This window comes from Eleginops maclovinus, chromosome 14 (genome assembly GCF_036324505.1).
Source record: "Eleginops maclovinus isolate JMC-PN-2008 ecotype Puerto Natales chromosome 14, JC_Emac_rtc_rv5, whole genome shotgun sequence".
Taxonomy (NCBI): Eukaryota; Metazoa; Chordata; class Actinopteri; order Perciformes; family Eleginopidae; genus Eleginops; species Eleginops maclovinus.
The window spans coordinates 11,155,951-11,172,191 of NC_086362.1; the positions used below are offsets into that span (position 1 = coordinate 11,155,951).

At 44.0% G+C, this 16,241-nt stretch overlaps 2 protein-coding genes across 3 annotated transcripts; both read right to left on the reverse strand.

Annotated features, from left to right (window-relative positions):
• Positions 1–2,987: 2,987 nt before the first annotated feature.
• Positions 2,988–4,759, reverse strand: LOC134875674 (uncharacterized). The gene is given in 6 exon segments (XM_063900269.1): positions 2,988–3,205; positions 3,292–3,332; positions 3,414–3,539; positions 3,664–4,126; positions 4,128–4,357; positions 4,458–4,759. Coding segments are annotated over 6 exon segments (1,083 nt in total). The 5' UTR covers positions 4,501–4,759; the 3' UTR covers positions 2,988–3,025.
• Positions 4,760–8,192: 3,433 nt separating this feature from the next.
• LOC134875633 (uncharacterized) lies at positions 8,193–11,131 on the reverse strand. Of its 2 annotated transcripts, none has more exons than XM_063900208.1 (5): positions 10,606–11,131; positions 9,815–10,505; positions 9,567–9,692; positions 9,445–9,485; positions 8,193–9,358 (listed from the first exon to the last, which is right to left on the reverse strand). In XM_063900208.1, exons 1-4 carry the CDS (start codon positions 10,646–10,648, stop codon positions 9,452–9,454), a joined length of 894 nt encoding a protein of 297 aa, XP_063756278.1. In that variant the 5' UTR covers positions 10,649–11,131; the 3' UTR covers positions 8,193–9,358; positions 9,445–9,451. The 2 variants fall into 2 exon arrangements, with proteins under 2 accessions (XP_063756278.1, XP_063756277.1); XM_063900207.1 differs by having other exon boundaries at positions 8,194–9,358; positions 9,819–10,505; positions 10,606–11,123.
• Positions 11,132–16,241: the final 5,110 nt, after the last annotated feature.

Sequence of the window (16,241 nt, forward strand, 5' to 3'; positions counted from 1 at the left end):
TGGAGTTGTGTTTTTTTTCTCTCAACATGCATGGTGTTTCAAGGTTATTTGGAGCAATGTGCTTTCATTTTAGTTTTGAATGATTTCTTGCAAACCTACGTTTAGGGGGTGTGTGTTGTTACGGGAGTTGAAAGGGAGTGTGTGGGAGGTGGTTTAACCCATTATAGTGCTTCTTTAAAGTTAATGTTGAATGCTTACAGTAAATGGCTGTTGTTATTGGTTGATCATTTGTGTTGTGTCTGACTCTCACTCAAGCAGCTGATGCATACCCCCCTCCCCATAAGTGAATGTGTTTCAGTCTGAACTGACGCTGTTTGGCATCACAGCGCTGTTATGAAATTGTCTCTGGCATTAAACAGGTGATGTTAGCATAGCAAATTGAGGCTACTCTGACTATCTTCACTACTCTGCTATCCTATTGTGGCATAGGCCTAAGCCGTTTTCTACTGGCACACTTTACCGGCGTAGTTTTCGTTCTGATTTTACTTCTGATGGCCACCTGTGTAGCCCATGTATTAATTACATCCGATAGCTGCAATAACACAAAACAACAGGAAAACGTCTACCTGCTCTTCCCTATGATCCATAAGTGAACGGATGGTGATTAAAGTAATAGAAATAAACAGCATCACACCGAGCTTGTTTAGTGTTGCCTGACTTTATAAAGTGTGTGTTTTATAAGTGTGTGGTCGTGTTATTGTCACTTTGCTCAGCGCTACTGCTTGTTACAACTTGTACTCGCTCTACTCGCCATGAACTGTTAATGCTCAGGTTAATCTCCCCATCGAAATAAGCGTGAGGTATTGCTTCGTATAGGATATTGGATCTGGCCGGGCAGTCGAGTGGGGCCAGAAAGATCCTGTTTTTCGGCGCTTAACGCCGGCACCTCTGTGGTGGAAACACGGAAAACCAGATCTTTATTGGCTCCAGCTCCGGGTTGGTGGAAAAACGGCATATGTGTTTCAGAGACGCCGTGCCGGGGCGAGGCTGCGAGCAAGGACGAGACGATACAGACCTGTCTTTCCTTCCATCATCATGGGGAACGTAAGATCTCTCCCTAACAAGATTTGACGAGCTAGCAGTGTTGACCTGGCATCAGAGGGGATATCGGAAGAGCAGCATCATGTTGTTTACAGAGACGTAGCTAATGGAGCTAACCCCAGACACTAATGCTACATCCCCCATTGTCCCCACTGCCTGGAAATGGCCCTGTCACCTCTCACACCTCCACCTATCCCCCGACCAACAGCTCACAGACATTCTTCACACCAGCCGCTTTTTCTTCTCCCCCCAAAACCCCCCCACCCGCTGACGGCACCTTGTCTCTCACAACCAACCAGCTGAGGAGGGAGCTGCAGAACTGTAAGGCATGGAAGGCAGCGGGTCCTGATGGCATCAGCTCGAGGCTCCTCAAATCCTGCGCAGACCAGCTGTGTGGGATTGTGGAGTTTCTATTCAACCTGAGCCTGAAGCATAGGAGGGTACCACTACTGTGGAAGACGTCCTCTGTGGTACCCGTGCCAAAGACCCCACACCCCAAGGACAGTAACAGCTACCGGCCGGTGGCGCTGATATCGCAGCTGATGAAGACCCTGGAGAGGCTGGACACCTTCGGCCCCTTGTGAGACCATCGATGGACCCGCTGCAGTTTGCCTACCAGCCTGACATCGGGGTGGATGACGCTGTCATCTACCTGCTGCAGAGGTCCTTCTCCCACCCGGAGAAGGCTGGGTGCACTGTGAGGATCATGTTCTTTGATTTCTCCAGTGCCTTCAACACCATCCAGCCGCTGATCCTGGGAGACAAGCTGCAGCTCTCCGGGGTGGATCACCACCTCACCTCCTGGATCCTGGACTACCTCACCAACCGTCCACAGTACGTGAGGACCAGAGAGTGTCAATCAGACAGCATCCTCTTGACTTTTCAGCACTGTTTGATACATCTAGCCTGTCTGTTATTGGCCTTTCTATGTTATGTTAGAAGAGTGTTCATCAATTAAAACCAGCAATATTCCAAAAGACATATTTTAGCTGAAAGTAACACTTTTATTCTTTTGTCCAGACATTCGTTATATCACTGTTATAAGTAAAGACACAATATGCTTTACTTGAAACCAGGAAAATGATTGAAAATGCTGTTAGGTTATTGTTTAAAAAGGACTGAAAGATGGGCCAGTAACACTTAAAGATACATTTATGATGCTTTCATTTATTTTTTGCAATTGCATGTACAGTTCATGATGATCAGACTGACACTATCATATATCTTGCATACAATGTCTTATATCATGTATGTATGAGTATATTACATCATATCCTGATTGTATTTTGAGCCATATATTGTCCAGCTAAATGAGAAGGAGTAAAATTTTGTTTAGTATTTTTATTTAAGAGACAGATGTTTTTGTATCTCGTGTCGATCTTGTGCCTTGTATCACCAGGAGTTTGAGTTCTGGAAATGTCATTTTTGATACATTTCCTAGAAAAGCCTGTCTTAGGGTCAAATGTGGACATTTGAGTTTGAGAGAACTGAAACTCTGAAACTTGCCCAAGACTAAAACTTGAGTTTAGTAGAATGACTTTAAAGCTTCACTCAAACCAGACTTCACATGAGCTAAGAAATACATCTGGACCGTTGGAGTTGCAGGTAGGTTAATATTCTTTGACATAATCTTTGACAAGTCATTGATGTTAACCCTAACTATAGTTGCACAAAGGCCGGTCTTCCTGTGTTCAAGTGCTGCTAGAACTGATGTTTCCACTGATGGAAACGTCTGCTCTGTTGTTCACACTACCCTTACCGCAGAACTGAAATGTGTACAGAGAGGGCTGGCTGTACATCAAAAGCTGTTACTAATGCTTCTGTCTGTGGCAAAGGAAGATATTAATAGACAAAAGAGTTTTTTATGAGCTTGCTTTGTATATATCTGTAAAGAGATTTACTCTCCTGGCACGTGGCATCTACGAACATATTTCACATGAAAACACTTTATTTTCTTTCAACATTTTTTAATACTGAACGGTAGTCAAGTGTTGTTGTCTTGCGGTGGATTGACAGGAAGAAGAGATAGTTTGGTACTGCACACCTTCCTGCTCTTTACTCCAGAGTAGACACAAACGCCTTCCACGTTGTCTTCTTGGTGAGGTCGTTCTCTGCTTCTGTTCAGACTCAGAGCAGCATAATGGAGAATGCCTGCATCTTGGCTCTGTTAATTACACAATAACAAATTATGTGTGAGATATAGTCCAAGAAGAAAATAGATGTTTATCTTCTGTTAAACAGTTCACCTACCGCATTATTAGAAGCTGAACACGCCTGATGAGAAACAGTACCTGAAAATCAAATTACAAGACTGATCAAGCTAGGTCAAATCAGATAAAAATGAGTAAGACCTTTTATTCTGAAAGTCCTACCTTTGCAGACGGTGCATGACTTTTTTTTCAACTTGTACATAATGTAAGCCAAGGTGAGGAGTGCGATAATGGAAACAGCCAATGCCAAACTGAGGCAATACACCAGGAGCAGTTTGGGTGAATCTCCTAACACACATTGAATAGAGAACATGTCATATGCCTTTTGTTTGTATATTTTGGTATGCATTATATATGACATATAAAGTGGACATTTTCCAAGCTAAATGCAATATAAGCTTGACTCACTTACTTAAAATCTCCACTTTGGTTCCGTTTCCAAACACGATCTCCCCACAGGAGGCCAGCGCACAGTAGTACATCCCTTCATCCGGGGACCTCACAGATTTTAAAGCGAGTTGTAAAGTGCAATTTGTCATACCAGTCCCTTCTTCAGAGGGATTTTTACACTGTCCGGCACTGGGATACATGATTGCAGGCTGAGCCGCATCATGTCTGAACCAGTAGAGGCTCTGCTCCTCTTCACATTCTCTAGCATATACTGAACATCTCAAATTCACAGAGTCTCCCGCCCGAAGTGGCTCCAATGCTGGCTGATGGACCACTGCGGTGAAGTTGGATGATTTGACATGAAGGAAAGCTCCTTTTCCGAACTCGATGGCATTGAAGACTAAAACCCCACAGTAGTAATTTCCTGAATCGGCCGAGTGAAGATCTTTGATTAACAGATCGTTGATGCCTCCGTTAGGATTTGCAAATACTTGCAAACCTTTCTTTATACCCCGGGGAGATGGTAGCATCTGAGTTCCTCATTCGATTAGATATGATCACAGGCTTGCCTCCCAAGATTTGCTGGTACCAGGAGAGGAAAGTTACGGATTCGTCCTTGCAAGTACATTTCAAAGTCACTGTCTCCCCGACGTTAGCAGTTATGATCCCACTATCCTGAGTTATACTTGTGTCCTTGCCTACAGCTGGCACCTGACCTGCATAAGAGAAATGCATAAAAGTATTATTAATCTTCCAAAACCTTATCCCTTTTCAATCCAAATGACATTTATGAACATGGAAACAGCAAAGACTCACAGATTTCCCCAAGAAGCACAAGCAAACTCCAAAGCAGCATCATCCCTGAAGCTCTGCAGTTTGAGTCCTGTGTGTTGGCGGACGCTCTCTTTACTCTTATAGGAGACGAAGGCTGTTTGTGATTGGTTGAACTCACTGGTTTTTTCTCTTGCACATCGTTCTGATCAGGTGACTATAGGTATGCGAATTGTTGATGCAGGACAGTAAATGTGACAACATACTCATCATTTTTTTCCCAGTGGATGTGTGGAGGATGGAGTTGTGTTTTTTTCTCTCAACATGCATGGTGTTTCAAGGTTATTTGGAGCAATATGCTGTCATTTTAGTTTTGAAAGATTTCTTGCAAACCTACGTTTAGGGGGTGTGTGTTGTTACGGGAGTTGAAAGGGAGTGTGTGGGAGGTGGTTTAACCCATTATAGTGCTTCTTTAAAGTTCATGTTGAATGCTTACAGTAAATGGCTGTTGTTATTGGTTGATCATTTTTGTTGTTCCCATCATGCCAGTGATGCCTCTCAGGCTAGATCTGGCATTCATCCTTAAACTTTTTTATAAACAAGACAATAATCCAAGGCCTTATTATTTCAAATGTTGTTCAGAGGAAACCACACATGGAGACTTACAACAAGATGCTCGGAAGCTATTGTTTAGTACTTATTTTTGTGTTGCTAATAGCAAATTATAAATAATTCAATGTTGCATTTTTGCCGTCTAATTTTAGAAGTTATTCAAAGGCGATGTTATGTTAAATGGTAAGGAGTTTTAAAAAAAACAAACATGTGCCACCCTGTTTTGATATGCTAACCATTAGCTTCTGCCACACATGGGAAAATGGAAACACTGAGGAAGGATGCCTATTTTATATTGGTCCCCTTGCTTTCTAAACGCACACCTATCAGTGGTTTACTTAAAGCATCAGCCATTCTGTTGTTTAAAGTCAACGCTAGTTAGCCTAGCTTTGGAACATTAGCATTGGTTCCCACTAAAAGTTTACTATTGCCCCTTTTCCACCAAACCAGATCAGGTTGAAAATCCGATCTTTTGCTTTTCAGGCGCTTTTCTGGTTCTAGCCTGTAGCACCCCTTGTGTTTCCACCGCTCAGAGGCCGAGTGGAGCTCAAGTGGAGCTGCATCATTGCGTCATTGTTGGTGTCATGACGTCACCGTTTACGTGCCCTCTTATGACTGATTCATGTTCACTGTCTGACTCTCACTCAAGCAGCTGATGCATACCCCCACTCCCCATAAGTGAATGTGTTTCAGTCTGAACTGACGCTGTTTGGCATCACAGCGCTGTTATGAAAGTGTCTATGGCATTAAACAGGTGATGTTAGCATAGCAAATTGAGGCTACTCTGACTATCTTCACTACTCTGCTATCCTATTGCTGCATAGGCCTAAGCCGTTTTCTACTGGCACACTTTACCGGCGTAGTTTTCGTTCTGATTTTACTTCTGATGGCCACCTGTGTAGCCCATGTATTAATTACATCCGATAGCTGCAATAACACAAAACAACCGGAAACGTCTGCCTGCTCTTCCCAATGATCAATAACAGAGAACGGATGGTGATTAAAGTAAGGTAGAAATAAACACAATCACACTGAGCCTGTTTAGTGTTGCCTGACTTTATAAAGTGTGTGTTTTATAAGTGTTTGTGTGGTCGTGTTATTGTCACTTTGCTCAGCGATACTGCTTGTTACAACTTGTAGCCTACTTGCTGTACTCGCCATGAACAATTAATGCTCAGGTTAATCTCCCCATCGAAGTAAGCGTGAAGTATTGGTTCGTATAGGATATTGGATCTGGCTGGGCAGTCGAGTGGGGCCAGAAAGATCCGGTTTTTGGGTGCATAAAGCCGGCGCCGCTGCGGTGGAAACACGAAAAAACAGATGTTTATGGCGTGGTTGTTGGAAAAACGGCATATGTGTTTCGGAGACGCCGTGCCGGGGCAAAGCTGCGAGCAAGGAGGAGACAATACAGACCTGTCCTTCCTTCCATCATCATGGGGAACGTAAGATCTCTCCCTAACAAGATTGACGAGCTAGCGGTGTTGACCTGGCATCAGAGCGGATATCGGAAGAGCAGCATCATGTTGTTTACAGAGACGTAGCTAATGGAGCTAACCCCAGACACTAATGCTACATCCCCCATTGTCCCCACTGCCTGGAAATGGCCCTGTCACCTCTCACACCTCCACCTATCCCCCAACCAACAGCTCACAGACATTCTTCACACCAGCCGCTTTTTCTTCTCCCCCCAAAACCCCCCCACCCGCTGACAGCACCTTGTCCCTCACAAGCAACCAGCTGAGGAGGGAGCTGCAGAAGTGTAAGGCATGGAAGGCAGCGGGTCCCGATGGCATCAGCTCGAGGCTCCTCAAATCTTGCGCAGACCAGCTGTGTGGGATTGTGGAGTTTCTGTTCAACCTGAGCCTGAAGCATAGGAGGGTACCACTACTATGGAAGACGTCCTGTGTGGTACCCGTGCCAAAGACCCCACACCCCAAGGACAGCAACAGCTACCGGCCGGTGGCGCTGATATCGCAGCTGATGAAGACCCTGGAGAGGCTGGACACCTTCGGCCCCTTGTGAGACCATCGATGGACCCGCTGCAGTTTGCCTACCAGCCTGACATCGGGGTGGATGACGCTGTCATCTACCTGCTGCAGAGGTCCTTCTCCCAGCTGGAGAAGGCTGGGTGCACTGTGAGGATCATGTTCTTTGATTTCTCCAGTGCCTTCAACACCATCCAGCCGCTGATCCTGGGAGACAAGCTGCAGCACTCCGGGGTGGATCACCACCTCACCTCCTGGATCCTGGACTACCTCACCAACCGTCCACAGTACGTGAGGACCAGAGAGTATCAATCAGACACCGTCTTCTGCAGTACGGGGGCGGACGGTGCTGGCACCATTTCTCATCACCCTCTACACTGCAGACTTTACCCACAATACGCCGACCTGTCACCTGCAGAAGTTCTCTGACAACTCCGCCATCGTCGGCCTCATCGCCAACGAGGACGACGGAGTACATTGAGCTGATGCAGGACTTCATCCTCTGGTGCCAGAGGAACCACCTCCAGCTCAACGCAGGGAAGACCAAGGCGCTGGTTGTGGATTTCAGACGGCACCCTGTCCACACACTGTGCAGCTCCTTCAGAGACAGGCTGCTGCACACACGGTGTCTCAGGGAGAGATACCGCAGGTCCTTCCTTCCTGCAGCAGTCAGACTGTATAACCATCATGGCCCCCGGTAGACCCCCACACATATAACAACACTGACTATAACACCCCCTGTTGTGTTAATAACTGTGCAATACACATCTGGCAGCTATACTTTTTTTGTGTATTTTGTAAATGGTGAGATTCTTGTTTACATATGTTTTAGTATCTTGGGTGTAACATTACGCTGTCTTTGGCTCTTTCTGCTGTAATAATGAACATTTCCCCTCTGTGGGATGATTAAAGGTATTCTGATTCTGATTTGTAATAATTGGTTATATTTGCGGGCAGTGTAAACTTAACAGATAAGTAGGCTGTCTTAAGATGAGACTGCAAAATGGATGTGGTTATAGGTTGTGAAGAGGAGGGGCTCAGATCAGACAGCATCCTCTTGACTTTTCAGCACTGTTTGATACATCTAGCCTGTCTGTTATTGACCGTTCTATCTAACGTTAGAAGAGTGTTCATCAATTAAAACCAGCAATATTCCAAAAGACATATTTTAGCTGAAAGTAACACTTTTATTCTTTTGTCCAGACATTCGTTATATCACTGTTATAAGTAAAGACACAATATGCTTTACTTGAAACCAGGAAAATGATTGAAAATGCTGTTAGGTTATTGTTTAAAAAGGACTGAAAGATGGGCCAGTAACACTTAAAGATACATTTATGATGCTTTCATTTATTTTTTGCAATTGCATGTACAGTTCATGATGATCAGACTGACACTATCATATATCTTGCATATAATGTGTTATATCATGTATGTATGAGTATATTACATCATATCCTGATTGTATTTTGAGCCATATATTGTCCAGCTAAATGAGAAGGAGTGAAATGTTGTTATTTAGTATTTTTATTTAAGAGACAGATGTTTTTGTATCTCGTGTCGATCTTGTGCCTTGTATCACCAGGAGTTTGAGTTCTGGAAATGTCATTTTTGATACATTTCCTAGAAAAGCCTGTCTTAGGATCAAATGTGGACATTTGAGTTTTAGAGAACTGAAACTCTGAAACTTGCCCAAGACTAAAACTTGAGTTTAGTAGAATGACTTTAAAGCTTCACTCAAACCAGACTTCACATGAGCTAAGAAATAAATCTGGACCGTTGGAGTTGTAGGTATGTTAATATTCTTTGACATAATCTTTGACAAGTCATTGATGTTAATCCTAACTATAGTTGCACAAAGGCCGGTCTTCCTGTGTTCAAGTGCTGCTAGAACTGATGTTTCCACTGATGGAAACTTCTGCTCTGTTGTTCACACTACCCTTACCGCAGGACTGAAATGTGAACGGAGAGGGACGGCTATAGATCAAAAGGTGTTACCAATGCTTCTGTTTGTGGCAAAGGAAGATATTAATAGACAAAAGAGTTTTTTATTAGCTTGCTTTGTATATATCTGTAAAGAGATTTACTCTCCTGGCACGTGGCATCTACGAACATATTTCACATGAAAACACTTTATTTTCTTTCAACATTTTTTAATACTGAACGTAGTCAAGTGTTGTTGTCTTGCGGTGGATTGACAGGAAGAAGAGACAGTCTGGTACTGCACACCTTCCTGCTCTTTACTCCAGAGTAGACACAAACGCCTTCCACGTTGTCTTCTTGGTGAGGTCGTTCTCTGCTTCTGTTCAGACTCAGAGCAGCATAATGGAGAATGCCTGCATCTTGGCTCTGTTAATTACACAATAACAAATTATGTGTGAGATATAGTCCAAGAAGAAAATAGATGTTTATCTTCTGTTAAACAGTTCACCTACCGCATTATTAGAAGCTGAACACGCCTGATGAGAAACAGTACCTGAAAATCAAATTACAAGACTGATCAAGCTAGGTCAAATCAGATAAAAATGAGTAAGACCTTTTATTCTGAAAGTCCTACCTTTGCAGACGGTGCATGACTTTTTTTTCAACTTGTACATAATGTAAGCCAAGGTGAGGAGTGCGATAATGGAAACAGCCAATGCCAAACTGAGGCAATACACCAGGAGCAGTTTGGGTGAATCTCCTAACACACATTGAATAGAGAACATGTCATATGCCTTTTGTTTGTATATTTTGGTGTGCATTATATATGACATATAAAGTGGACATTTTCCAAGCTAAATATGCAATATAAGCTTGACTCACTTACTTAAAATCTCCACTTTGGTTCCGTTTCCAAACACGATCTCCCCACAGGAGGCCAGCGCACAGTAGTACATCCCTTCATCCGGGGACCTCACAGAATTTAAAGCGAGTTGTAAAGTGCAATTTTTCATACCAGTTCCTTCTTCAGAGAGATTTTTACACTGTCCGGCACTGGGATACATGATTGCAGCCGCATCATGTCTGAACCAGTAGAGGCTCTGCTCCTCTTCACATTCTCTAGCATATACTGAACATCTCAAATTCACAGAGTCTCCCGCCCGAAGTGGCTCCAATGCTGGCTGATGGACCACTGCGGTGAAGTTGGATGATTTGACATGAAGGAAAGCTCCTTTTCCGAACTCGGTTGCGTTGAAGACTAAAACCCCACAATAGTAAGTTGCTGAATCGGCCAAGCGAAGATTGTTGATTATGAGATGGTTCAAGCCTCTGTTACCAAATCGAAATATTTCAAACCTTTTTTTATACCCCGGGGAGATGGTAGCATGTGAGTTCCTCTTTCGAGTAGATATGATCACAGGTTTGCCTCCCAAGATTTGCTGGTACCAGGAAAGGAAAGTTATGGATTCGTCCTCGCAAGTACATTTCAAAGTCACTGTCTCCCCGACGTTAGCAGTTATGATCCCACTATCCTGAGTTATACTTGTGTCCTTGCCTACAGCTGGCACCTGACCTGCATAAGAGACATGCATAAAAGTATTATTAATCTTCCAAAACCTTATCCCTTTTCAATCCAAATGACATTTATGAACATGGAAACAGCAAAGACTCACAGATTTCCCCAAGAAGCACAAGCAAACTCCAAAGCAGCATCATCCCTGAAGCTCTGCAGTTTGAGTCCTGTGTGTTGGCGGACGCTCTCTTTACTCTTATAGGAGACGAAGGCTGTTTGTGATTGGTTGAACTCACTGGTTTTTTCTCTTGCACATCGTTCTGATCAGGTGACTATAGGTATGCAAATTGTTGATGCAGGACAGTAAATGTGACAACATACTCATCATTTTTTTTCCAGTGGATGTGTGGAGGTTGGAGTTGTGTTTTTTTCTCTCAACATGCATGGTGTTTCAAGGTTATTTGGAGCAATATGCTGTCATTTTAGTTTTGAAAGATTTCTTGCAAACCTACGTTTAGGGGGTGTGTGTTGTTACGGGAGTTGAAAGGGAGTGTGTGGGAGGTGGTTTAACCCATTATAGTGCTTCTTTAAAGTTAATGTTGAATGCTTAAAGTAAATGGCTGTTGTTATTGGTTGATCATTTTTGTTGTTCCCATCATGCCAGTGATGCCTCTCAGGCTAGATCTGGCAATCATCCTTAAACTTTTTTATAAACAAGACAATAAGCCACGTCCTTATTATTTCAAATGTTGTTCAGAAGAAACCACACATGGAGACTTACAACAACATGCTTTGAATGAATTTTAGAAGTTATTCAAAGGCAATGTTATGTTGAATTGGAAGTCAGGTTTAAAAAAAACAAACATGTTCCACCCTGTTTTGATATGCTAACCATCAGCTTCTGCCACACATGGGAAAATGGAAACACTGAAGAAGGCTACCTATTTTATATTGGTCCCCTTTGTTTTCTAAACGCACACCTATCAGTGGTTTACTGAAAGCAGCAGCCATTATGTTGTTAAAAGTCAAAGATATTTAGCCTAGCTTTGGAACATTAGCATTGGTTCCCACTAGAAGTTTACTATTGCCGCTTTTCCACCAAACCGGATCAGGTTGAAAATCCGATATTTTGCTTTTCTGGTTCTAGCCTGTAGCACCCCTTGTGTGTCCACTGCTCAGAGGCCAATGGAGCTCAAGTGGAGCTGCATCATTGCGTCATCGTTTTCGTCGTGACGTAACCGTTTACGTGCCCTCTTATGAGTGATTCATATTCACTGTCTGACTGCCACACGAGCAGCTGATGCATACCCCTCCCCAAAAGTGAATGTGTTCTATTTCGTATGTGCTCCCCCCTATAACGGGATTCGCTATTGGTTTACACTCTCGAGGCTCCGCCTCGGCACCTGAGAATGATTGACTGTACTCTCCACCCAATCAGGGGGTAGCATCCTCCCCTATAAAACCCCAGTAACTGTGTTGCTCATCTCCTTTTGAGCCGTTGGATCAGGTAGACCTTGACATCTTATCTTAAAACGGTGTTCCTTCCGGCCCTCACGGGGGATATATGCGCCTTGTCTGTGCACCACTCCTGTATGTCTATTAGTGATGATAGGAGGTCGGTGGTGTTGCTGCCGAATCCGTCTTTTTAGCCGAAGGTTATCACTTTTTCATTCAGGTCCAGGGTGATTCAGCTTAGGGCGTTCTGTCCACCTCCTCATGCGGACGGAGAGGAGGAGCGCCTTCACACCTTGTGTCTCGTACGCGCCCTCTGTTGCTATGTCGGACGCACGGCGGTTTCAGACGGTCCGACCGATTGTTTGTCTGCCACAGTGGTCTGGTTCAGGGAGCTCCTGTGTCTTCACAGCGGCTCGCTCACTGGATTTGTGATGCCATCTGCTGATGCTACAAGGTGAAGGACCGCGTTCCTCCTGCTGGTCTCAGGGCACACTCCACCAGGGGCATTTCTGCCTCAATGGCGCTTCTGAGGGGTGTTTCAGTGGAGGACATCTGCCTAGCTGTGTCTTGGTCTTCCACTTTGACCTTTGTGCAGTCCTACCTCAGGGATATGACTGCTGATTCTGTGTCTCATTCGGTGCTTTGGCCACCGTCTGGGAGGACCTCGTCTGGAGCAGACTGAGGTGCATTGTTTGGTCTTCGTCAGAGCTTCTGACGTGGTTGCAATTCCGGTGCGAGACCCCCAGGCAGGCGGTGCTCGACCGGTGCATTGCTGTGGAATTCTTTTCTTATTCCTGGTTGGGTTCGGGGTTGTTTCAAGCTTAGCTGGTAGTACATTTCATCCTTACGGCCTTCGCCTCAGGTTTTAACCAATAGCGAAGCCCGTTAGAGGGCGGAGCACATACGAAATAGAAATAGTAGTTACCTGGATGTAACTCCAGTTCTATGAGTATGTGCTGAGCCCTCTAACTACAAGCCCAGCTGATCCCGGTTGTTGTTGCTGAGTGTCAAGGGAGACAAGCAAGTTACTGGGGTTTTATAGGGGAGGATGCTACCCCCTGATTGGGTGGAGAGTACAGTCAATCTTTCTCAGGTGCCAAGTCGGAGCCTCGAGTGGGTAAACCAATAGCAAAGCCCTTAGAGGACTCTGCACATACTCATAGACCTGGAGTTACATCCAGGTAACTACTATTTCCAGTCTGAAATGACGCTGTTTGGCATCACAACACTTTTATGAAATTGCCTCTGGCATTAAACAGGTGATGTTAGCATAGCAAGCGAGGCTACTCTGACTATCTTCACTACTTTGCTATCCTATTGTGGCATAAGCCATTTTTTACTGGTATATTTTACCGGCGTAGTTTTCATTAATATTTTACTTCTGATGGCAATCTGTGTAGCCCATGTACTGATTCCATCTGATAGCTGCAATAATACAAAACAGGAAAACGTCTGCCTGCTTTTCCCAATGATCAATAACAGTGAACAGATGGTGATAAAGGTAAGGTAAAAACAAACAGCATCACACTGAGCCTGTTTAGTGTTGCCTGACTTTGTAAAGTGTGTGTTTTATAAGTGTGTGGTCTCGTTCTAGTCACTTTTCTCAGCGCTACTGCTTGTTACAACTTGTACTCCCTTTACTCGCCATGAACTGTTATTGCTCAGGTTAATCTCCCCCCTCTGAAGTAAGTGGGACGTATTGGATCTGTCCGGGCAGCCGAGTGCGGCCAGAAAGAAAGATCCGGTTTTTCGGCACTTAAAGCCGGCGTCGCCGCGGCGGAAACACGAAGAGCCAGATCTTTTTTGCCTCCAGCTCCCACTCCGGCTCCGGGTTGGTGGAAAAACGTCATATGTGTTTCAGGGACGCCGTGCCGGGGCAAGGCTGCGAGCAAGGAGGAGACGATACAGACCTGTCCTTCCTTCCGTCATCATGGGAAACGTAAGATCTCTCCCTAACAAGATGGACGAGCTAGCAGTGTTGACCTGGCATCAGAGGGTGTATCGGGAGAGCAGCATCATGGTGTTTACAGAGACGTGGCTAATGGAGTTGGACGAGAGAGAGTGGTAAGAAGAAGGGAGGAGGGCTGGCTGTGTTTGTGAAAGATAGATGGTGTAACCCTGTGCACATCACTTTTAAAGTAAGGATCTGCAACAGGGACATTGAGTTGTTACCAGTTAGCATGCGGCCACACTATTTGCCCCGGGAATTCTCGCATGTTATCGCGATAGCGGCGTGTATTCCCCCTCTGCTAATTCTGAAGACGCATGCGACGTCATCAGCTCTACTGTAAGCAGACCGCAAACAAAGTGTAGCAGGTATATAAATATACAGGAATGCATTCCACCAATAATCCCTCACGTTTTATTTTATTGTTCCAATATTATTTATTGTCACTTTTATTTTGGTATGTTTACTACAAAAGACCGTTTTGGGAGCTAATGCTTTTATTTTGAAGTCTTCACTTTCGGCAGTGACGTCATCTACCTGCGTTGCACCCTCTCTCACTCAGTTGTTTGATGGCAGACTGAGGTGAGGAGAGTTTGTCATGTGCTCTTTGTAGATTTCTGTTCTAAAAGATGTTTACAGTGTTTATATAATCTTAAACTGTGAAACAAGGTTATAATATCATTCCATGGTGCTAATGTGTTGCTGTGTAGTTGTTTTGCAGAAGTTTGAGTGTTTTAGCAAACTTTTAGTTAAGTGTACTGTTTGGCAGCACTTATGAGGACTCACACACAGCACCTGCAGCATGTTTAATGGCGTCTTTTCCCCACCACAGACTGGTGTGTTCATACCTGCAAACTAGTCACCTTTCGGCGAAATTCGCCGTTTTCAACTCAAAATATGTCATTGACGTGAATCGTGTAGATCCGAAGAGTTTTTTAGTGGGGGGGGGGGGGGGACAACCATAGACTGTATAACGGACTGTATAATGAGCAAGAAACAAGTTTGCTATCTTCACAATAAATAAAATCTTTGTTCAAATGACTCGCGTTCCACGACCACCGACCAATCATAAGCAAGATAAACCACAGCGCGTTCTTTTACCCCTCGGTCCCTCTTGGAGTGGAGTGCTCAGTCGTCAGCGAGTGGTTCTTCTGGACAATTTTCGGGATACGTTACAGATACAAGTTTTGAGGTAAATCTAGTAGCAGGTAATCTGGCAAAAACATTGTATGTTGTATCATTTTAACGTTGCTGAAGTAAAATTATTTGAGCCAAATAAAGTGTATTAACATGCTTAAGCTTATCAGTTTGTTAGGCTGCTAGCTAACCTCAGTGAATTGTGTCAAAGTTAGCCTAGCTAGACCAGTTCTACGTCACCTCGTTCAATGCGAAAATAATGCGTTTGTGAAGGCTAATCTCCACAGCATCCGTCCTGTTATCTGATATTACTGGCGGCTATGTCATTGTGGTCAGATATGAGAGGGATGAAAACGAACACGTAATGAACAAATACACATCCGTGTGTGGTTCAGTGAGTAGCTAGTAGTGGTGCAACCACAGGGGCAACTTCCGAGTCTCCAAAATGAAGCCCATAAGGAAGTGCCAAAAACCTGCAGTTCCTCGAATGGCCGCGTGGCCTGGCTGCAAAACAGAGCAAATCCCCATAGAATACCATGTTAAAATGTCTAACTTTGGAGCAGAAATAAACATGTTTACAGCCTGGTTCAAAAAACGGTTTTCTCTGTATAGCTAGTTTCCGCGTTCATGACAACTGTGAGGGGGGTGAATTTTCATTAAAAAATCCAGTTCAAAAGATATTAAGCCATAAAGTTCTGCATAATTAGGGGCGTGGCCGATTTGAGTGACAGCTGGGGTTGTTATATTAAGGTTAGCCGCATGGGATAGCTGTCACCTCATCCACTCAGCTCTCTAAATCGTTGAACTTGACCTATCGGTCGTGTTAGGCTTTTCTATTAAGTATTTTAATACGAAATTCTGAGGGATAACATGTCTTGCTATGCAGTTAATTGTGCTAACAGACCATCCAAGGATTCTGTGGTTCGTTTTTTTCGGTGAGTGAAATGTTTTATTGAAGTGTATTATATATGTTAGCACCATTAGCAGGTATCGATTTTAAGAGTGCCTTAGGTCACCTCCTTATGCTGTAGGGTAGATTAACTTTACTGCAATCCAGTAATGACCGCTAAATTAGCTAACGTTATAGTTATTGGGAATAATGTTAAAGAAAATATGTTCATTAAATGAAGTCCATCAAAGTATGTTGTTTAATGATGAAGTAGTCTTGCTCACGCTAGCTAGATTGGCTAGCGTTGCTATCGGTTGCTATCCTACTATCCTAGTGTCATTAACTTTGCACCAATATGACTTTTTTT